This window comes from Sebastes umbrosus, chromosome 21 (genome assembly GCF_015220745.1).
Source record: "Sebastes umbrosus isolate fSebUmb1 chromosome 21, fSebUmb1.pri, whole genome shotgun sequence".
Taxonomy (NCBI): Eukaryota; Metazoa; Chordata; class Actinopteri; order Perciformes; family Sebastidae; genus Sebastes; species Sebastes umbrosus.
In genome coordinates, this window is record NC_051289.1 from 6753041 (window position 1) to 6775983 (window position 22943).

Genomic DNA, 22943 nt, shown 5'->3' on the forward strand with positions numbered 1-22943 from the left:
GGGGCTTTTAAAAGCACACCAAAAAGATGAAATACCCGGTAGAGGTGTATAATCTTTTGTTCTTCTACTGAAACGGATTTAGATGACTGTCTCGGCCTTTTTGTGTGTATGACCTTGAGCTTAGTTTGTGCTGTGCTGCTGCCACTATACGCTGAAAGACTTTGTGATGTCGTGAATGACCTCTGGAATGGATCCTTTAAGTACGAAACGACAACATTGGAAACGTAAATAATGGTCACGGCAGTAGCCGGGATCATCTGATTGGACTGCTGCTAGTTAGGACCAGATGAAGGGCTACACATCTTAAACCTGCAACAACTGATTTGTTTGGCCACTTGGGGGCAGCGGATGTGAGCTCAGGTGGATCAACCTGTGGGACCATTGTGCCGGCTGCAGGGTCTCCAGCTCGTCTCATGTTTGTAACACAAGCTGATGGATTTCAGTGGAAGCTTCAGAGTGTTTCTCCCACACAGTGCCGTGTTGGAAGGACATAGACAGAGGAATGCCCTGTCATTTACAGATGTAGTTGTTGGCTTTTGAGTAAAAAACAAGTTGCGAACACAACATTGACATATCATTATCTTAAGTTAATATGAACTTGTTAGCAGACAGTTGTTCATTTGCATAACCAGCATTTACAGAGCAACATTATTATTCATTTGGAGTTGTGTTTCTGTCTACGTGACGAAAGTAAGTCCAATATTTACTCCAATTTTAGCTGTTTTGGTCTCTACCAACTCCTGATGGAAACATCTGGCTCTTTAGATGCTAAATGCTCCACTTTGTTCACCAGCTATTGCTGACTTTGTCGGTCTGCCATTTATTTAGGTAGCGTATAGTGGGTTTATCGGGTGTTTTTGCTGACTACTTCTGCTGGTAACAGGACTGAAACAGCGGTGACACTAAACCATATACGTGTTATAAAGCCCAAACTACTAGACTAGGCTGATAAACTTCTTCTAAAAAGAGCTGCAGAGTTGGCTGATGATTCTCTGTGGGTTGATTACTGAAAACGACACCTTGTACGTTATGTAAGACATTTGATTCATTGTTATTATAAAAACACTGATTAGTGGAGCTTTAACAATATATCTACATTATATAACTGGTAGTAATTCAGGTCAAATACGCAATCAGTTCAACAGAATTTCTTCAGTCCCCAACAAATTCCTTTTCTAGTGTATTTTGCCAACTTAGTTTCAATTCGGACTTTGTGAATGGAGCTGTAAAACATCCCATAATTACTCAATTCTGAACATAGAGTGTGTATGAGAAACTAGTACCATCTATATAACCAGTTGACACGGTATTGAAACTTCCCAGGACTCACTTCTGCAACCCAAGCTAGGAGTGAAAGCAGCTTTGGGTGCTCAAGCTTGATTTGCTTATATGGACCCAGACACAAACTGGGATATAAACCCCTCCGAGCCCCCTGGCTTTGCCCGGCATGCATGACTTCTCATTCTCTAATCACAGTCTGCACACTCCCTCCGGCCCCCCCGCCCTCCTGCATCCCGACCCGACTGCTGCCACTTCCGCAAGGGATGATCCGGACAGTGGCGTGATGGATATGAAGTAAAAGCACAGCTGAATGGACCCAGACTGTGCGTGTGTGTGTGTGTGCATTAAGTCAGACTCACATCAACCAGCCAGATGTCGCTCACTCTGGTGTCTTTAAATCTGTCGGAAAGAAGAATGAATGACGGTTAATCCTATGCTATATACAAGGGATGCACCGATACTGGATCGGATATTGGACCGATACTGACTCAAATAGCTGTATCGTGACAGTGGGGCCGATCTATTCAATTTAATTTGTTGATGTTTACATACTATATAATTGTATACTGTAATTCCTGCTTAAGTTTTGACCAATTAGTTCCTGCATTTAAAACGTTTACACTTGAATTGTAATTCCTGTTAATTATAAAGATTTTCCACCAAGTCGTTGGTGTACGATTTATTATTTTAATAATAAATAACAATTAAATACATTTATATCTATGTTTTTATTGGTCACGTTTTGTTTTACAAAGTTAGGTAATCAGTGTTTAAGCAAGCCTGATGTTGCCTTACACATAAAAGAATGATCCTAGTCACTTCTTCGTCACATACAGTTTATTAAATAAACACTAGTATTGGATCGGTACTCAATATCGGCTGATATCCAAAACCCAGGTATCGCCATTGGTATGAGGCCTGGAAAAGTCAGATCGGTGTATCCCTATTATATACTGTATACTGAAAAACTCACATTACAAGATGCATGTTACGTGTTAAACATTAAAGAACAATGCCACAGCAGACAGAAGAACAATTACTTTTCAAGTTATGTGGTTGTCTGGTGGTATGTGAGAGTTATTATTTGTAAAAAAGTTGCAGAAAAAGAGGATAAGGACAAATTAGAGGATCTCACAAACATAAATACACAAGAGACAAAATCTCTACAGACTTCCCACCACAGGCATCCAATTAAAAAGCACTGAGCAACTTGAAATCTGAGATGAAATCAAGACTACCCCCCATCCTTTTTCTGCTTTTTAACAAGCCTCTTCTGTTTCATTATAACCATGTAGCCCTTTGGAAATGTAATGAACCCTTAAACATATAGAACAATTACATCAAACAAGAAATGCACAAGCAGGGTCTAAAATTAAGTTTTTTCCTCACGTGCCACTGTGGCAGGTCACTGAACATTTCTACTAGACACACAATTACACCCAGTTATTTTGTCTGCCTCTTCTGAAATCTATCTTGAACGCTTTAGAATTGTAACACTACGTGCAATATGTGTCACGATACAGAGATTACGATTCAATATATTGCGATATATTGTGATACTTTTAAGCAAGGCGATATATTGTGATTTTTTTCAAATCTAATTTTAGGAAAACTGTAATAGTATAATGATTTTTTTAAACTGTTTTTATGCAGTCAGAACAGTGGGATCTGCCTTTGCATTTATCACAGAAGACACTTATCTTTGCAAATAAAATAAAGTATTGACTGAGTTCATCTTTGCATATAAACTATTAATTAGAAATCAATACAAGGTTTTTGAGAATCGAATATATGTACAAATATAATCGATAATATAATCGAATAATATATAAAAATATTTTTATTAAGATGTGCAATATATAACATATAACCACAGTGCAAATATGTAAATACAAAATGCAGACCAGTGGGTTATAATAAGTGTGTTAAATATAAATGCCAGAATGGTAAGATAAGAATTAAATAAGAATATTTCTTGAAATGTACAGTATAAATTCAGTATTAACGATTGCACAGTTGAATTATTACACAAATTATTGTACATTATTTCTATTTATTTGTTAAATTAATGTCCTTGTTTCTCTGTAACATTATGATGAGTACATGTCTGCAATGTTTGTACATCTGAATGTTTGTTTTTTTCAATAAAAAAAAAAAACATCTGCATATATCTGAACCATCTCTGATATGTAATCTATATTAATATTTTATTTTGACTTTTTCAATAATATTTTGTTTGACTCCAACTAAAGGCCATCATCAAAAAATATTTAAATGTGTATTTTATTTGTTTGCAATACATTGATCTAAACTGTACCACTCTTTGTTTGTTGTTGTTGCTGTTTTTTATTATTATTCTTATTGTATTTGTGAAAATAAGAAAACCCAATAAACATATTATATATATATATTAAAAAAAACATAGAAAAATTACATCAAACAAGAATGCACAAGCCAAACTTGCCTTCTAACAGAGATTTGCAGCCACATGAAGGCTGTTGGTTTACTGGGAAGTTGCATAATCAGCATGTTATAATGTCACAGCAGCAGCAGGAAGGTGAAATATTGATCACTTACGTGTCGTCTAGGTCTTCAACAAATGCCAACACCGCCGAAGCAAGAAAAGCTGCTATAACTGTAGGATTAAGAGAGAAAAGAGCATGTTATTATGGTGAATAAAGCTCCTCCAGCCTGCAGCCTGCAGCCTCATGACTGATGAAGCATCCCCCCTCAGCTACAGCTCGTCCACTGCTAGCTGAGCATCACTTTCCCTTCAATGTTTCGACAACAGCAGCTTTAAAGGTCGTTTTAACAGACAGCTGTGATACTAATGTATTGTGTAGCGTTAAATGTATATGAATTAAAGGAGTGAACGTACCGCCAGAGATCAGGGAAGCTTTCACTTCTGCCATCATCGCTGCTTGGAGAGGAAACAAGCAAAGCAGGAAATACAAGATGCTACAGAGAGACGCTCTGGGCATGCGCAGAGTGACGCAGGTTCCACAGCGGATGCATGTTTCTTTATTTATGGTCAATTTAACATACATATTAATGTAAAAAAAACTATTTCACTGGATTTTGATGATAGGTTAGAGTTTATATCAATATTCTCAAAATTATAAACATAAAGAAAAGTGATGAAACTGTCGAAATGTATAATGAACCCTATAAAGAAGTGAATTTATCACCCATATACCTCATTATTTCTATTTATTTCTTAAATAAGTAGAAATTAGTAATTCATTTCCATGTCTACAATGTTTGTACATTTAAATGTTTTTTTTTTCAATTTAAAAAAACGCTGCATATTTCTTTGTATTGATATATTTTTACATACATTAATATAAAGTATTATGTGAGTTTAAAGAACATATCAAGACTCTCAAACTTATAAACACTAAGAAAATTGATAAAACTGTCTAAATGTATAGAAGTTTATTTATCCCCCATATATCCCATTATTTCTATTTATTTCTTAAATAAGTAGAAATAATGGGGTATATGGGGATTAATAAGTAGAAATAAGTGGAAATAAGTAGAAATAAGTAGAAATAATGGGGTATATGGGGGATAAATAAGTAGAAATAAGTGGAAATAAGTAGAAATAATGGGGTATATGACCCATTATTTCTATTTATTTCTTAAATAAGTAGAAATAAGTAGAAATAATGGGGTATATGGGGGATAAATAAGTAGAAATAAGTAGAAATAAGTAGAAATACGTAGAAATAATGGGGTATACTGTATGACCCATTATTTCTATTTATTTCTTAAATAAGTAGAAATAAGTAGAAATAATGGGGTATATGGGGGATAAATAAGTAGAAATAAGTGGAAATAAGTCTAAATAATGGGGTTATATAACCCATTATTTCTATTTATTTCTTAAATAAGTAGAAATAAGAAGAAATAAGTGGAAATAAGTAGAAATAAGTAGAAATAATGGGGTATATGACCCATTATTTCTATTTTTTTCTTAAATGAATTTCCTTGTAACATGTTATACATGTCTGCAATGTTTGTACATTTATTTATTTATTTTTTCAATTAAAAACCGGCTGCATATTTAATAATATTGTATTCATAAATTTGACATACATTAATATAAAGTAACACAAGTAACCCCCAATTTCACTCATTTTTATGATAGTTTAAAGTTTATAAAACTTATAAACACTAAGAAAAGTGATAAAACTGTAGAAATGTATAGTGAACTCTTTAAAGAAGTTTATTTATCCCCTATATCCCCCATTATTTCTATTTATTTCTTAAATAAGTAGAAATAATGGGGGATATGGGGGATAAATAAGTAGAAATAAGTAGAAATAAGTGGAAATAAATAGAAATAAGTAGAAATAATGGGGTATATGACTCATTATTTCTACTTATTTCTTAAATGAGTAGAAATAATGGGGTATATGGGGGGTAAATAAGTAGAAATAAGTAGAAATAAGTGGAAATAAATAGAAATAAGTAGAAATAAGTGGAAATAAATAGAAAATAATGGGGTATATGACCCATTATTTCTCCTTATTTCTTAATTGAATTCCCTTGTAACATTATGTTGAATACATGTCTGCAATGTTTGTTGCATATTTCTTTGTATTGATGAATTTTACATTCATAAATGTAAGTAACACAAGTAACCCCCAGTTTCACGGATTTTTATGTGAGTTTAAAGTTTATATAAATATATATATATTAAAACTTTGGGAACAGTTGACTATTTTCTATTTTTTCATTTAATCATGTTATCTTTATCAGACAATAAGCTGTATTTAACTGTATTAAAATGGGATAAAATTATACTAAAAATGACTCTCAATACTCACCACAAGGTGGCGCTTTAAGATAGTTAAAACAGGCAACAGGCCAAATCCAATGCACTGTTTCCTTCACTTACTGCAGGTAAATGTAATAATAGACCTACTACAATCATGATTTCCACACAAAACATCACATGAATATTTTTTTATTGGAAACATATTTTGCTTTGAGAATAATAATTTGTATCTAATACTGTCTGAATAGCTTCAAAGTTATTAAACATAATCTTCATTTTCAAAAATGTTATAATTAAGATTATCTTCATTCAACCCTATTGACATATTTACACACAAAAATATCTCACATCACACATGAGCACATAGAAAATGAAGTTACAAGGCATAGAATGGTTAGCTTCAGAGAGTGGCAGAAGTTTACAAAATAAATAAAATCTTTTATGTAATATTTTCATATTATCTGTCACGCTCTCCTCCTCACACATCTGTCTGGCATGATTGGCACATTGATATGTTTCTGCTGAGTACCATTTTAGTCATAGCATCACAGAGACTGTGGCGGAATATTTATAATGCATTACAAAAGGGTCTTAATAGAGATTTGATCTTTAAAATTAACTCATACAACATTTAATAAACATCAAGCGACTCAGAAAGAAAGAAACTTGGACCTTGATATGAAAATTTGAATAAAAAAATCCAGTTTCCTTCTATTGAATCATATTAATCATTATCATTATGTACGCTGGGACTTTTTCTAACTGAAACTTTTAAGTCCGAAGAGTATCCTTCAATTCAAGACAAACAAAAAGGAAGCATGAAATAGTTTCTCAGCGTGAGAAAGCGTTGTACTTTCTCATGGGGTGAATGGTGATCATGACTGTGTTACTAAATAGACTCATGCGGGGGATCGTCCTGTTGGAGCACCGTGTGCCAAGTTTGTGAGGGCTGAATGCCTTTTGTATTTGGAAGTGGGCACAAGCGGTTAGCCCAAATTGTAAGGCCACAATGACTTCTGCATTGAAAAAAACTGTCAAAACAATGAATAAAGATGGACTTCCTTACAGTTACACAAATATACACTTTCACTTGTATTCAAAACAAATAATGCTCCGCTGAGTTCCATAAAAGGTGCTACGAGAAGTGAAAGTAACCCAGAAAACATACAAAAGGCATGAATTTTAATCAAGTGTTGTTGATTATTTCACACAACTTTTCCTATAGAGAGCTTTAGTACAGCACGGTCGTTTGTCTTTCTTAAGATAAAGAGAGGACTTGTTCCCGCGTCGCAGGCCGAGCTGCAGACTCCCACATTCAGTCTGACTGAACCCACACACGTCATCTTACAGGACGGCTCAGATATGACCTCAAGTGACCCGGAAAACAAAGCTTTCCTTTGCTCTATTTCATCACTCATCACATGGTAACAACAACAGCGGTGAGATGATTCAGTTATCCACATAATGGCAACACTCACTCTCCGTTCCGATATATAGAAAAATTAATTGTTTATAAACATAAAATAAGCAACATTATGAGCTACATTACAAACATATATTACATTATTATTCAGACAAAACTTCATAAAAACATTCTCACAGGCATCCAAAAAGGCAGCATTAAGTTCTCACTTTGGAAAGTTGTAATAAAAATGATAATGACACTTAATATTTATTTTATTCTTTAATCTGACAGTAATCCGAGAACCAAGTGAAACAGATACATGTACGAAAGAGGGTCCCAACCTTTTTCCTTAAGGGACCCCTTTTCTATCTTTGAGTTAACGGATGACTAAGTGATTATTTTATGGATATTTCATATTATATCCAATGCATAATAATAACAGTACAGAGCAACTGATAAACTGTACAATTAACCCAAAGATTAAACGCAATAACTTCAGCAGGAAGTTTGTGTAAAACAAGTGATTTGCATGAATTTTGAGCAGATTATTTCTGTGAATATTGCATAAGAGATTTTAAGAGAAATTTTAATAACCATTAATACTTAATAGGCTTATTTTTTTTACATTATTCTGTGTGACAATTGACCATTGTTTTATTAGCTCTGCGTACTTTTCTGATGCAGGACGAGGCTATTTAGCAGAGAGGGAAGGTCTTCATCTTGCCCTTATCTTTAAATTAATTTACTTTAATGTTTTTTATTAATTCATTTTTTAAGTTTATATTTTAAATAATAATCCAAACTTTAAAAATAACACTTTCATTTAGGTTTCTTCACAGAAATTAATGAAATGCTGAGATCAATCTGTATATATTTTTTAAAAAGTTGTCATACATTAAAATCAAGAAGGCCTTGCGACCCCTCCGTGATGCTTTGGCGACCCCTAGTGGCGATCGGGACCCCCAGGTTGGGAACCAGTCCACTATACTGTATAAGCCTATTAGCATAAAAGCTTCATCAAGTTTTTTTATGCTAAAACAGGAAGACTTGGGACAAAATTTGCCCTTATGATTTCTGTTCTTTTATCTTTATCGGTAGCTAAACTTCACACGTTTGTATCTCGGCCGTCCAGTTTCACTTGGATCTCAGACTACTCTCAGACCAAAGAACCAACTGCATATCACAGCAACAAAACAAGAATCATCATAGCTGGTATTTTAAAAACAAAAAAAAGTTCCTACATGCTGGTGGAAATTGCACTATAAACAAACAAACAAGAATAAAACACCAGAGTGGTAACACTGTGGATAACACTTCAGGGAGATATGAGAAGACAATAGGCAGACATTTCTCCTGGCGAACCGGGCCGACGCCGTCATGAAGGTCCACTGGAGAATAAACGCGACAGCTGAGATAGAAAAAGAAAGAGTGCTGGATGATTCAGCTGCGTTTTTAAGCAACAGTGAAAGGTCCAATACTGTAAATTTGTCTCCAAATTCAGGTTGCTGTGTGGCCCTCTCCCCTCTGGTTGAACTCACACTCCAAACTGCAGACAATGATCAGTTTGAGGAATTCTTTTGAAGTGGTCAAGCTGCATGTTTTGAGACCTCTCCAGCTGTTTGCATCTGCCTCGGGACTGAAGAACCTCCATTGATGCTGCCACAGGTTGGGTGACAACACCTGGAAGCCCTCTGCAGCTTACAGACAATCCTGTCATGTTTCTTCTTGACTGACACTGAAGTAAGGCTCTGAATGAGGCACACTGGTGACGTCGCTTATTAAAGTGGCAAAGACAAAGTGGTGCATACTGTACATCTCCAAAATGGACTACAAGCAGCTCTAGAGTTTGTCAGGATAAGCAGCATTGACTTGGAGCAGCTATGTGCAGCGTTGCATAGCTCGGTTCCATTTAAGAGCACATTATATTCCTCATTGATGGCATCAGATGTCCATCAACAGGCGTCAGCGGCTCATTCCAGGATGTCAGTTTCAAACGGGACCAGATGGTAGTAGGACAGGTTGGTCACATACGCTTCTGTTTCCTCATCACACACGTCTGCTTCCATTGGCAAAAACTCTGTTCCATCCTCATACCTGGCAACAAATGAAAGATTAATTACTCAAAGGACAGGATGGACCTGTTAGTCTACACGCAGGAATCAAAAGTGTTGATTTAAGGCCCTGTGTTAATTGTCTACATCAACCCATAGAGACTGTAATTGCTAGTAAAAAATCAGCTATCTATGAGTTATGTAAAATGTTGCTTTGTGAAGTACCAAGAGGAATGTGTTCCTCTTTGGCTTCCTACACACACCCAGGGAAGGAAGAGGTGCACAGACACACTTCCTGCAGGGGAGGAGGTTCCTGGGGTTGGGTCACATTCAATGACTTCCACAATCACCAAAACACTTACTATACACTCACATGGAAATCCTGATATTTGTGGGAAAACATGGAGGTAGACATGGGACGATATGAAAATGTTATGTCACGATTATCCTTGCCAAAATACCGATAATTGCGATTCAAGATATTATCCCGATAATCATCGAAATACACTTGAAACTCTTAAATTGGCACTTAGGCACTATTTTTCACAACCCTCTGCCATGATATTGAGCTAAACAGCTTTTTCAAGTCACTCATGACGATATTCACGATTATGGAAATTCACTACGATCAACTTATTGTGAGTGTTTTTCATCGCGATCCATGATAAAATCCTATATCGTCCCATCCCTACAAGGAGGTAGGTTGTGCATCTTGCAGTTGGGTTGACTCTCTGGGTTTATAATCAGGCTGGAAACACTCTTACAGAGGGTATGCCTTTGCCAACCAGTCGAGTTTCAGTTTACATCACTGTCCGTCCAAAATGTCATCACTTCATCATTTTATCCTGTTAGACATTTGTGTGAAATTGTCATAATTAGCATATAGATTCTTGAGGTATGGCCAAAAAATGTGTTTTGTGAGGTCACAGTGACCTTTGACCACCAAAATCTAATCAGTTCACTTTATCAGTTGAGTCGTGGCAAATTTGACGAAATTACCTCAAGGCATTCCTGAGATATGATGTTCTCAAGAATGGGACGGACATGAGGTCACAGCGACCTTTGACCAACAAAACCTAATTAGTTCATCCTTGAGTTCAAGTGGACGTTTGTGCCAAATTTGAAGAAATTCCCTCCAGGCGTTCCTGATATCGTGTTCACGAGAATGTGATGAACAGACGGACGGACAACCTAAAAACATATTGCCTTCAGCTACGGCTGTCACCAGCACGCAGCACGACGTGGGGTCTTAATACTCACGTATGTTCCACTGAGTCGGTGGATGAGGGTCTCTCTTTTTCTTCAGGGAGACTGTGATCAAATACGATGGTTTCTGTGTTGGCCAGACAGAATCCATTTGACCGCATGATTTCTGAAAAGGTCCAGAGTGACGGTTAATTCATCATGACATTAGGGATGTCAATAGTGGTTCCATGTTTGTGTTACAAAATAATACTATTTATGTACCTGATATCTTGATTGGACTCTGAAAGCACGGCTGGATTCTGTGGACTTTGTCGTTCCTCAGCACCTGGTCCAGCGGTGATCGCTCGAAGAAAGTCAACATCACCTCTGACCTTGAATACTGTGGAGTCAGGATTTTACACAGATGTAAGTTTCCAAACATCTACCTTCTACTCTCAAGCAAGAGGTATCTTGAAAACCCTCTAATGCACAGTGAACATGCTAATAAACGGTTATAATTGAGTGACCGACCTTGCACGGCATGTTGATGGCATTCTTCAAAAGTCTTTCTACCTCGTTCAGTTTCTCCTCAATGTCGTTGGCGTCTTTGATTTTTACCAGCCCTGAAACACACAAATGTGAACATCCAAAATCAGGTGAGGATTTCAAAACCAGTTTATTAGATCCACCTGTGCAATCTAATGTAATTCAACACAACAACTTCACAATTAATCCTATTTTTGTGAAGCTTATAACCTCAAGAATTTGGTGGTACAATTACGGGAGCCCCCTCTTAGTCGATTCGTCAAATAATCGGTCGTTTTGGTCTCAGTCAACTAAGATTTCTTTAGTCGATTAGTCACTTTTTTTATGCTTTTTCATGCTGAATAAACTTATTTCCAAGAAAGTTATGAGCACATCTCTGGTAAAAACAAAATTTAAAGTGGTGCTTTTGTGTGATTCTTTAAGGAGAAATTCATTTTTACAGATCTGTCGATTAAATCAACTAATCGATTAGTCGACAATATCGTATGTGTGTTAGTCGTCTAAAGATTTCTTTGGAGGGAGACAGCCCTAGTTAAAATGTCAGAGTGTATGTCTCAACTTTTATGTTATTTTCATGTTCATGTTTTTTTCCAACCACCAAACCTATCACTAGAATAACCTAAATAAATCTTAAAAAAACATAAACAACTCTGAACTAAAGAGTCTAACAATCAAAAATGTTTAGTGCGACTATTTCTGTGCCTCTGCGATAATAAAAAGGGCAGCTACATTGACCTTTACTGCCACCAGACTGTTATCTGTACACACAAAAAGCCAGACAGGTCTGAATTTATCCCTATAGTCTTGAAAAAGGTTGCCACAAATGCAGAAGTGAAAAGGTAGAACACTGCTTTATACCGTAACCTTTATATTAACAATGCCCCCTGATATTTACCCAAGGAAAAAATAGACTACTTATCATTGTCTGTAGAACAAGAACACAGTGTGACGCTGTGAAACTGCCGGTGTAATTGCAAACATTTGTACGACAGCAGTAATAACAGAGGAAAGCGACAGAGAGAAAAGCTCCACAATAACACGATCATCCTGGATAACACTGGGAACGCAATTTCAGAAGCAGTGGGAGTGTAAAATCAGCACTCCTCGCAACACAAGGCTGTCGCCCATGTGAGGGAGCGAGCAGTCAGCAAAGCATCATTTACTGCCATGCTGACACAAATTGATGTGGTGAGGAGAATAATGATGAAGACTGCAGCCACGCTGACGATGAGTGTCTGTCTGATGTGAGCGGTACAGACCAAACGTAGTCACACAGCGGTTACTGTTACATGGAAGCACTGAGTAAGAGAGCCTGAAGCAACACTGTGCATAGTCACAGTCTCATCCATTAATAACGGCCAGCAGTGATGACATCATACTCAGGGGGATGTGAGGAGTGATTGGACGGTTAAATCATCGCTAGGAACCGAGGGAGACTCCCGTCCAGTCTGATCCTCAGACCGCCTCCAGATCATGTTCGGCTGTTTAAAGTCCCTTTAAGACCTGTTTGTCAGTTTTTTCTGTAGATGTTACAAATCATATATGTTTAAGGCTTATATATTGTGTTGTTTTGTCAAGTTTTAGGCACTTTAAGTAGTTCTGTTTAAAGTGAATAACAATAGATATTTTTATACGGATACTTTTGAGAGTTTATTGCCACACATAGACAGATAGAAGATACTTTTAAAAACAGAGTCAAATAAATAAATAAAGAAATACATTAATAAATAAAAGAAATATAGATTAGATTACTTAAAACAAAGTCATATAAATAAAGTATTATATAAATATAGATTAGATTACTTAAAATAAAGTCTTGTAAATAAATAAATACATATAATATAAATATAAATGGAATTATGGGAAAAAAGCCATATAAATAAATAAAGAAATAAAGAAATACATAAATAAATATAATATAAAAATAAATTAGATTGATTAAAAACAAAGTAAAATAAATAAATAAATGAAATATTATATAAATATAGATTAGATTACTGAAAAACAAAGCCATATCAATAAATAAATAAATAAATAAAGATTAGATTACTAAAAAACAAAGACATATAAATATATAAATAAATAAATATAGATCATATTACTTAAGACAAAGTCATAAGTTTATTTTATTTTATTAAGTAAATAAATAAATAGATAAATGGTGCCAATAATTTTTTTTTATTCAATATTTAATATCATAAAAATAGACCTACTGTAATAAGCATGCATGGTGCCATTTTGTGAGATGGTTGATTCTCAAATGGTTAAATTCAGAGAATTAAGAGCAGTTAACATCTTAAGCAGAAACAAAGCCTGGATGATAACTTCACCACAGAGACTTTAAACCACCACACCCAGCCTTGTTAGCCGTTATCTTTGTAAACACGTTAGTAAAGTTTATGTCCTGCCATGTAGGGCGCTAGTGTTATGAATCAAGTGCACGTTATTTATTATTGGGTGCAGGCACACAGAGCACCCACATGGAAACAGGGTGGGATTAGGAAGAATGTATTATCATACGTTATCAGAGGGTGTGTTGGGGACCAGTAACAACCATCATAGGTCCTCTGATCCCCTTAAAAAGCTGTTTTACTGACAGTTTGGTCGTGGAGTGGAAAGTCCAGAGTCGAAATGTGTCTGGGACACAGAATATTTAGAAGCCCAAATATGCTGCCATAAACAGATGATGTCTCTTTTTAATTCATATTTCTGGACAGACAGAGTTCAGAGGTCGCCATGTTTTGTGTAAGAATACATGACTTTATTTTGAATCAAAATTCAATAGCCACATTTGAATTTATACATACCGTTGTAATGCATTTGCATAAAAGTAAAATCAGGAGTGAGGTCTAGTGTGAGGGGATTTTTACTGCATTAACTAGCAGGCTGTGTGGAATACTAAGATAGACACAGGCCTGCTTGATGTGCAAAAGAGAAGTATGCAGGGTTATTTTTGCAACAGCTTGGTGTTGGTTGCACAACATTTAATCGTGGTAACCACAGTGGATCAGGCGTGTGTAGCCGCAATATGACGATGCACGCCTCCTCAATTAGAGACAGCAGAATCAACACATACCTGCTGTCATCAGAGGGATAAAACGGATGTTAAACAGTAAACAAGCTGTTGTGGATGACAGATATTAATATTTACTCTGAATTCCTGGTACCATAATCAGAATAAAACCTTAGTCTATGCAGTTAGACACGTGTACGGGGCAAATAATGCATCATGAAGGTAGAACAGTGAATAAAAGGGGTTTTGGAGAAGTTAATATGAGTCACATCCATCACTTAAAGTGTAAGACAAGGCACAAAACTCAAGTGTGCTATGCTGACTTGTTCTGAGCAAGAGGGTGGCACAAAATGTGATCAATCTTGACACCAAAATTGCAGAGAGACACCCCTCCTACTGAACCTCTCATCCCACTGTGGCACCAAATCACCAAAACACCAAACAAGGAAACACAGTGAGTTTCATCTCCAAACACTATGAGGATTGTCCTCTGAAAAATGTCTTCAAAGACACAAAATGCAGCTATGTTTTTTCCTACCGGGGTCCCTAAGTGTATTTCCTCCAATTTCCTGTGAAAGAGTCTATTTCCTGCATGGGCTTCCTGGCTACAGTGGTCTTCTGTCTGTGATTATTCATTGAGCCCTCAGTAAGTCTAATCTGGTTGTTTCTGGCCTTCACTCTTAATTATCTCCTATGGAAGATCAGTTTAAGCCGCAGTGTTTATCTGCCTAGTGCAACAAGTTTGTGAAATATAACAATAACAGTAACTATGTAGATACCATATGGAGCATTAGTGGACGCGCCCGCCTCATAATTTTTGTAATTGCACACTAAAGTTACCCGTCTGTTAGTTCTGTGACAGCATGCCGTGTTGACAAGCCACTTCTTCATCTATTAGCTGAAATAACACAGCAGAAGTAGACGCACAACAGGAACTCGACCGCATCCAAGTCATCCTCAAACACATTATCTACGTAAACAGTCATCAGATGTTGTAAGCAGCAGCAGCTATTTCACAGCTTGGATCTGATAAGCACATGTCGGCAGCCTAACGCTTTATCATCTAACCACTAACTTTGCACAGTTTCGTCAAGGTGTTATTTCTGGATGCCTCAGTCAACAAACAGAGGACATCAAACCTCAGTGAATGTCCATGTCCATGAGGAGGTCAGGCTGTGTTACACGCATTTCTTGTGTGTACAAGTACAGTACAGTATTTTATGTGGCATCGCTACTTAGTGCACTATATTTACTTAATGAAATTTTATTTAAGTTTCCATGTTCTAGCAGTAAAATCAATGCTTTCATGACATTAAAATATTAGTTTTTCACTACTTAAACAACCAATATCACACATTTAAAGTTAAGAGTTAGAGGAAAAGATTGACACCACTCTCATATCCATCCGTTAAATTTAAGACTACAGCCAGTTAGCTTAGCTTAGCAGAAAACTTATGAAACTGTTTTTTTTTGCACCGGTAATGTTTGTTTAATCTATACAAAAACCGCAGTGTAAAAAGGCACGTTGTTTTTATTATTATTATTATTATCATTATTAGTAGTAGTAGTAGAAGTAGTAGTAGTCATATTTTTTTATATATATTATTTTTTATCTTTTCCTTATTATTATTTTTTATTATTATCAGCATTATTATTATTATTTAGTTAGTTATTGAAATTACTTACAAATATGATCACAATTACCATTTATCTACGCATTTATTTATTCATTTATATATTTATTTATTTCTCCTCTTTCTGTGCTAAGTTAAGCAGCTACTGGCTGTAGTTTGATATTTAAGGGACAGATATTGATTTTCTCTTCTAACTTTCAACAACAGAGCGCATACGTTTATTTCCCAAAATCTCATACTATTCCTTTAATACTGGCACTAATATACAAACACACACACAGACACCTATCAGCCAATCAGAGCTGTGGGATGACACCCTTCAAGTTGTAGGTGCTATAAATATAATGCATCTATTTCATAATTCTGTCAACAAGGAAGGAAACAAGTCTTATCAAGTATACCTCTCCTTTGATTGATGTGTATATTAGTGCTATAATTACCGACAGGAATGATGATTCATAAGTGTCCAAGAATACACTACAGAGTATTTCTTATGGAGGTATTAGTGAATGAGTGTAAGAGGGAGAGATTTCGGACACAGTAGTGTCTAAATTCCTTGGTGGAATATGTCTCAGAAGGAATGTGAGCAATCGCTTCCTGTTCACTCTGGGGTCACATGTAAGGTAAGTGTTAAGAAGCCTCTGCAGACCAGAGGGACTAAATATGGGAAGTCCACTCCTCCTCTCTCCCTCTCATCATGACATCAGTCCGAAAGCTCTGCACGCCTCCCTTGTTGCTTAGACGCAGCACAGAAACAGGGAAACATGAGCGGAGCCAGAAAACTGGAGCAAAGTGGACTGAGAAAGGCCAGAGACACGTCTTTTCAGGAGGACTTTCAATCTTGAGTGGCAATTAGAAGGGATCCAAATGAAATATAGAACAGAGGTAGGAATTAAGGAAAGGCCATTAGGGGAATGTTATTAACCCTGTGGCTTGCTATCCAGCCATGAAATTATCAAAGCAGCTTAAAGTAACACTGGTGTCTCCTTCAGTGCCGATATCACAGCTCCATTCATCTTTTAGCTGTAATCAGGATATGAATGGTGACAGACAGTAAAAAAAAAAAGAAGTAAGAAGTGAGTCATGAGATCCAAAATCTCTCTTCCCAAAATGCACTGCAGACTGCGCTGGCAGCAGCAGAGCAGCGAGCTGTCAACAAGGTCTTCGGCTATTTCAGTGCCCGTCGGGCAGGAAGCGAAGCCTTCCAGTCGCCGCTAAAGGGATGTTTCCAAAACATTCGTATAGGCTCAGTGGGTAGAGACAAAAGGGAAGAGCCAAGGAATAAGAACAAGTTTGGAGCTCTGCCAAACCTGTTGGCAGTGCCACAGTGCCACAGTGCCACAGTGTCAAAGATCCAAACCCTGAGGGCCAAAGGTTTGGGCTAAAGACTGCCCTCTACAAAGCCCTGCAGCTTAGCTGTAGAAGATATCAAAGCACCTCACAAATTATAAACAGTGGGAAACCTCTGGGTCTGAAAAGTGAAGCCAATGCTGAAGTGCCTTAAACTTGCATTCTTTCTAATAGCCAGCAGGAGGCGACTCCTCTGGTTGCAAAAATAAGTCAGATTGTATAGATGTCTATGAGAAAATGAGCCTACCTCTCACTTGATTTATTTCCTCAGTAAACATTGTAAACATGAGTTTATGGTCTCAATCGCTAGTTTCAAGTCTTCTTCAATCCAGCATGATGTTCATTTAGTAAATTATGGTCCCATTTAGAGTCAAATAGACCATAAAGCAGGGGATGCTTTAGGGCGTGGCTACCTTGTGATTGACAGGTCGCCACCACCGCGTTGTCCGGTCTGGGAGTTGTCCGTGATTTCATCTTTTAACCCTTTCACAGTGTGTTTTCAGTTCATGAAAGGAAGTTCATGTAAGTTCATGAAAGGAAATTGTAACATTTTGGTCGCCTAAAAATGTTTTATTCAGCGTTCAGTTGTACTTAGCTCCACCCTCTTGTGTCACTTCTGGTTGCAAAAAAAAATAGGAATCCGGCATCTTAACCTAATATCTATAAAATATTTGAAGAAAACCAAACTAAATTTCTTTTGCCTTTTCACATCATTACTGTTATGAAAAACACATATCTCCAAAATGTCAACTGTTTTGGGGACAGCACCTAGCACTGTCACCTCACAGCTGGGTGTATATATATCACAGCTCTGCAGAGTTAAGAGTCCTCCCTGTGTTTGTTTGGGTTCACTCCCACACCATTAGATAATAGGGACACATCTGCCATTGGCTTTGTCAAAGCAGAGCTGAGGTTGGTTTCTGAGCACCAGATAATAGCTGCTCAAAGTGCCCAGTAACATCCACTCCCTCTAAAGAGTCATGATGCATCAGACGCGGAGAGCAAATGGGGAATCCAACTTTTAGGCCACAAAGAGGTGAAAGCAAGTCTAACAGCCTTTTAGCTCCCAAATATTGACCAGGATTAGAAGCATGCTGTCAACATGCTGGACTTGTGGTCTCTAGGCTATGTGATAAGTCTGCTATGTGACACCCGAAAGTGGACTTTGTTAAATATTAACCTGACAAACGAAAGCATGTAAATCTAGGCGATAAAGTGGTTCAGTTCAGATCAGCTTTATTGATTATCTTGACTATGTTTTCCTGCTTTTATTTTGCTCCCCAACACTTATAAATCAAATCATCTTATTAAAGCCCAATATTGAAGTGATGTCTAATAGTACCATCTACCTATCAGCTGAGGTCCCTGGAAAGAAATGCTCTCATGTTTCTTAATCGTAGTTATAATTCCCAGTTTGTTAAGTAATAGGGTCTGACTCATAGGCTGTATAATATATGTACGTAGTCTCTGTGACATCACCCATAGGTCTCTGAAGAGCTGTTGTGAAACTCAAAGTGGGTGGCTCCGGCTGATGCCATGTAGGCAGTGACGATATAGCTTCACTAAATCCAAAAATGGGCAAAGAGGTGGAGCGTTGGTATAGCCTTAAAATAATTTAAACAGGGGAGTTATATAAAACCTCATCCCCTGTACAGTTGACATGAAAGGGGGAATTACCTAGAGACCATGGCTTTGTACCAGGCTGTAAACATGTTTATTTCTGCTGTAAAGTTGGGCTTTTTAACATGGGTTTCTGTGGGTGACTTGCTTTTGGAGCCAGCCTCAAGTGGCCATTCGATGAACTGTAGGTTTTGGAACTTTCCATTTATCAGCACCAGAGTTTACCACTTGGTCTGACTGTAATCCACAAAAATGGATGGAAAAAAAAAACTTTTCAAAAGCACGAAACAGCAGCTGTTGTGCTACAGTATCTGAGGCAAAAAAACAAACAGGAATATAATTTTGCAGTTGGTTCCAGTGCAGGCAGAAGCAACGTTTTCCTCCCCAGTATAATCCACTACCTGGGGGCATTTTCCTGGTCTGGTAGAGCCAAAACCTAAACTTTCCAACAAGTTCAAAAAATTATCCGTAATGATATAGTCACTGTATAATTAAGGTGCTTTTAGTGTTGAGCTATCAGTTGATCAACAGAAACTTAATCTACAACAATTTTTATATTTAAATCTTTTATGAAGCAAAAATGCAGAATTTTTGCTCGTTCTGGCTTCTCAATCAATCATCGATTAATCTGTTGATTATTTTCTCAATTAATGGATTAGTTGTTTGTTCTATAAAATGTCAGAAAATGGTGACACATGTTGATCAGTGTTTCCCAAAGCCCAAGATGACGTCCTCAAATGTCTTGTTTTGTCAACAACTCCGAGATATTCAGTTTGCAGTCATAGAGGAGTAAAGAAACCAGAAAATATTCACATTTAAAAAGCTGGAATCAGAGAATTTTGAACTTTTTTTCTTTAAAAAGTACTCAAACTGATTAATCAATTATTAAAACAGTTGACAATGAATTCAAGGCAGATGCTATTAGCACCCATGGTGTCAGTAGCCAGCAATACTATTTGCACTGGACCCGAGCACACATTAGATACTGTGTATATGTACTGAATGTATATTTTTCCGAAACCTAACAAAGTATTTTGTTGCCTAAACCTAATCATGTAGTTTTGGTGCCTAAACCTAACCAAACTACAACTGAAAACTGAAAGAAAAACATTTTTAAATAGAAATAATAAGTAAACTTAGTGAAAAAATAGGCTTCTCACAGGACTCAAACCCTGGTGTTGCTGAGTTTCACCCATTCATCCACCTCAACCTACTCCCTACATGTACTTTGTCGCTATATTACTACAATTATTACCGTGTATATATAGCCAAATAGCTGCCGTGTGACTATTCTCACCCGGGTACAAATAGACGACACTCCGTTAATAGTTGACAACTAATCAGTTAATCATTGCAGAGCTATAAAATACAGCAGAGCAGATGAAGAGAAAGTTGAGGGGGCCCAGCCACCTCATGCACATATGGCCCCATAATTTGCAGCTACGCCCCTGATCAGAATTTAATTCTAACAGTTATATTATTATAAACACTTCATGTCAGATAACTGTCACATTGCCATCACATCAGCCCACTAACCTTCTATGAGTGGAGACTTGGAGAGCTCTCTTGTGTCCTCAGGAAAGGACTCCAGCAGTCTTTTAAACAGCCGCCCCAGATCCGCATAACTCCGGTGCAAGTATAAAATGTTCCTGTCCGACCACTCGGTCCGGAGCTCGAAGAACTCCTCTTCCTCTCCCCGCTGGCTGATGATGAGTCTCCGGATCCCGTTAACCCAGCAGTCCCGCACAAACATGTTGACCAGCGACGTGCCTTCAAACACGGCTGATGCCATAGTCCTCCTCCTCAGACGCACGGTCAGTCCAGCTCCAGCATGCTGGGGCGGGTCGGTGGAGGACACAAGAAGCCACAGACGATTGGAAAATAAAACAATCTGTCAAAGGGAAAGACAACTTGGGTAACTTTTCTTCAGTCTGGCTGCAGCAGCTGTGAGTGCGCAGGAGGAGGATTTGCTCAGCCCATCATCAGGCGTGATCTCAAACGTGGCATGATCTGAGAGAAAAAACAGACAGACTTCAGTTACCGCCCCTTAAAAATCGATTTGCCTATCGATCCAACAACAGTTTATGTTTCTATCATCCTCAGCAAAACGTGGAAAAAGATTAAAAAAGTCTCTCAAAGTTAAGTGCAGCTGCGCCCTCCTCCAGTCTAGTTTCCTAAATCCAGAGCATGTCACTCCACACACTGTCTGGATCAGCTTTAGTTTCCTCCCCTCTCCTTCCTCCCTCCCTCCCTCCTTTTGATTTATTTATTTATTTATTTATTTTGCACAATTTAAGACTATACAACATAACAAAAGAAATACATGAATAATATAAAGTGCAGGAAGAGGCAAAAAACACCACTGGGCTTATCTGAAGCCTCCACCTATAGAGACAAGATTATAATATGACTACATAATAGTGATAACAAACAATTAGAACAAGATATATATAATAACAACAATAAAAATACAGTAAATATATAATTATAGTTACACCACAGTCAGCTGTAATGTCAGTGCAAAAATAGATTAGTCTTAATATTTAATCACCTATTATGATAGGTGTTACAATGTATTTATTTTTATTTTTATTTTGCACAATTTAAGACTATACAACATAACAGAAAAAATAAAAATAAATGAATAATATACAGTGCAGGAAGAGGCAAAAAATCCACTGGGCTTATCTGAAGCCTCCACCTAGAGACAAGATTAATATAAAGATATAATATGACTACATAATAGTGATAACAAACAATTAGGACAAGATGTATATAATAACAACAATAGCAATACAGTAAATATATAAAAAAAAAACAAGTGTGTGTGTGTGTGTGTGTGTGTGTTGCGTGGAAGTGTATGGTTAGTGTTTGTGAGGAGGATATTGATTTAAAAATCTATAAAGAGTTCTGGGTAATCGTAACCAAACAACATTGTGAGTGGGGAAAAAATAAAAAACATAAAAACAGATACATGGACAACATGGGGAAAAGCAATTACAAAACAGCAATTAAATGACCCTTTAAGCGACTTTTGAAAGAAAAAACTTTTGAAGCTCCTTCCTTCCTTCCTTCCTACCTTCTTGACAACAGGGTATTATTATGCAAATAATGCAAAAGGGCTGCAACCGTCCATCTCCTCATTTATAATCAAGAGGAACTGCTTATTTTGCTCTTTTTTTCTTTTATATCCCCTGGATGGATTTGATGACGTCTTTCCTTAATACACTTAATCTTGAAATGAGTTGAAATAACCACAGGAGGAGAAGAAATTCAGCAGCTCTTGTGCCAGCAGCTAAAGGAGCATTAACATTTGCCTTTGCAAGATTCTCCATTTCTGACCTCACATAACTCATGTCTCCATAAAATAACAGTATTTTACTTGTCTGCTGTCAGGGTGACCCCCAAAAATGGAGCAGATCTTCTCTGCATTGCACACTAATGTTTGACCAGTGAAAAAAGCTTTACAGGAAGTTATCGCTGAGTCAATTATGACAATTCAGATGCAATTACTGCAAACGGTTCTGCTAAAAGCAATTAATAACAATACAGTACAGGAAGCATGTTCATTGCAAGTAAAAGCCAGCTGTCTTACTGGACAGACACACACATGCACATCAATCTGTGCAGAAAACTGAATATTGCACTGTTGAGATCACAGAAAGCATTCCTGCTGTAATGTGCACATTACATTTGATGTGACGGAGCAGGTGGTTGCTGCAAAACTCTGCATTCATGCCCTTTGTGAGCTCCCAATCACACCTTTGTGGGTGTTTCAGTCTGGCTATTGCAAGTGTAACTACTCCAAACAAGGCCACGCAGCCAGACAGGGAAATATAAAGTGTCATTTTGGCACATTTAAACTGTCTACAGAGGTCTTCCTGGCATGTGATAGTTTCATATTCAGTTCCCTGTTGCGTTGTTAGTGAGGAAACATATTGGATGGCGATGACGTCAAACTGTCTATAGTTTAAAATATGTTGCTACAATATAGAAATTGGGGAAATATATAAATAAATATAGACTCAGTGAGGGATTCCTGCTTCTCTGGAAGTTCCACGTTGTCAACCACAGA

General features: G+C 37.1%; 2 protein-coding genes across 2 annotated transcripts in view; both read right to left on the reverse strand.

Annotated features, from left to right (window-relative positions):
* LOC119480620 (protein disulfide-isomerase TMX3-like) overlaps positions 1–4269 on the reverse strand; it is a 39449-nt gene extending 35180 nt beyond the window's left edge. Inside the window, exons 1-3 of the mRNA XM_037757086.1 lie at positions 4160–4269; positions 3859–3916; positions 1641–1680 (exon numbers count right to left, since the gene is read on the reverse strand). Of these exons, the coding sequence (XP_037613014.1) occupies positions 1641–1680; positions 3859–3916; positions 4160–4262 (201 nt within the window). The 5' untranslated portion in view covers positions 4263–4269. The remainder of the gene's footprint in view (positions 1–1640; positions 1681–3858; positions 3917–4159) is intronic.
* A 4068-nt stretch (positions 4270–8337) lies between these two features.
* Positions 8338–21082, reverse strand: pxdc1b (PX domain containing 1b). Its single transcript, XM_037757445.1, has 5 exons — positions 20405–21082; positions 11237–11328; positions 10988–11105; positions 10781–10892; positions 8338–9563 (listed from the first exon to the last, which is right to left on the reverse strand). Exons 1-5 carry the CDS (start codon positions 20658–20660, stop codon positions 9440–9442), a joined length of 702 nt encoding a protein of 233 aa, XP_037613373.1. The 5' UTR covers positions 20661–21082; the 3' UTR covers positions 8338–9439.
* Positions 21083–22943: the final 1861 nt, after the last annotated feature.

Bases quoted from the DNA above. Each gene is read 5' to 3' on its own strand.
- pxdc1b (XM_037757445.1), bottom strand. From the start codon at position 20,660: ATGGCATCAGCCGTGTTTGAAGGCACGTCGCTGGTCAACATGTTTGTG. The intron at 11,329-20,404 runs GTTAGTGGGCTG...TGTGTGTTTCAG, and splicing joins CAAGTCTCCACTCATAGAAG to GGCTGGTAAAAATCAAAGAC. The intron at 10,893-10,987 runs GTACATAAATAG...GGACCTTTTCAG, and splicing joins GAGTCCAATCAAGATATCAG to AAATCATGCGGTCAAATGGA.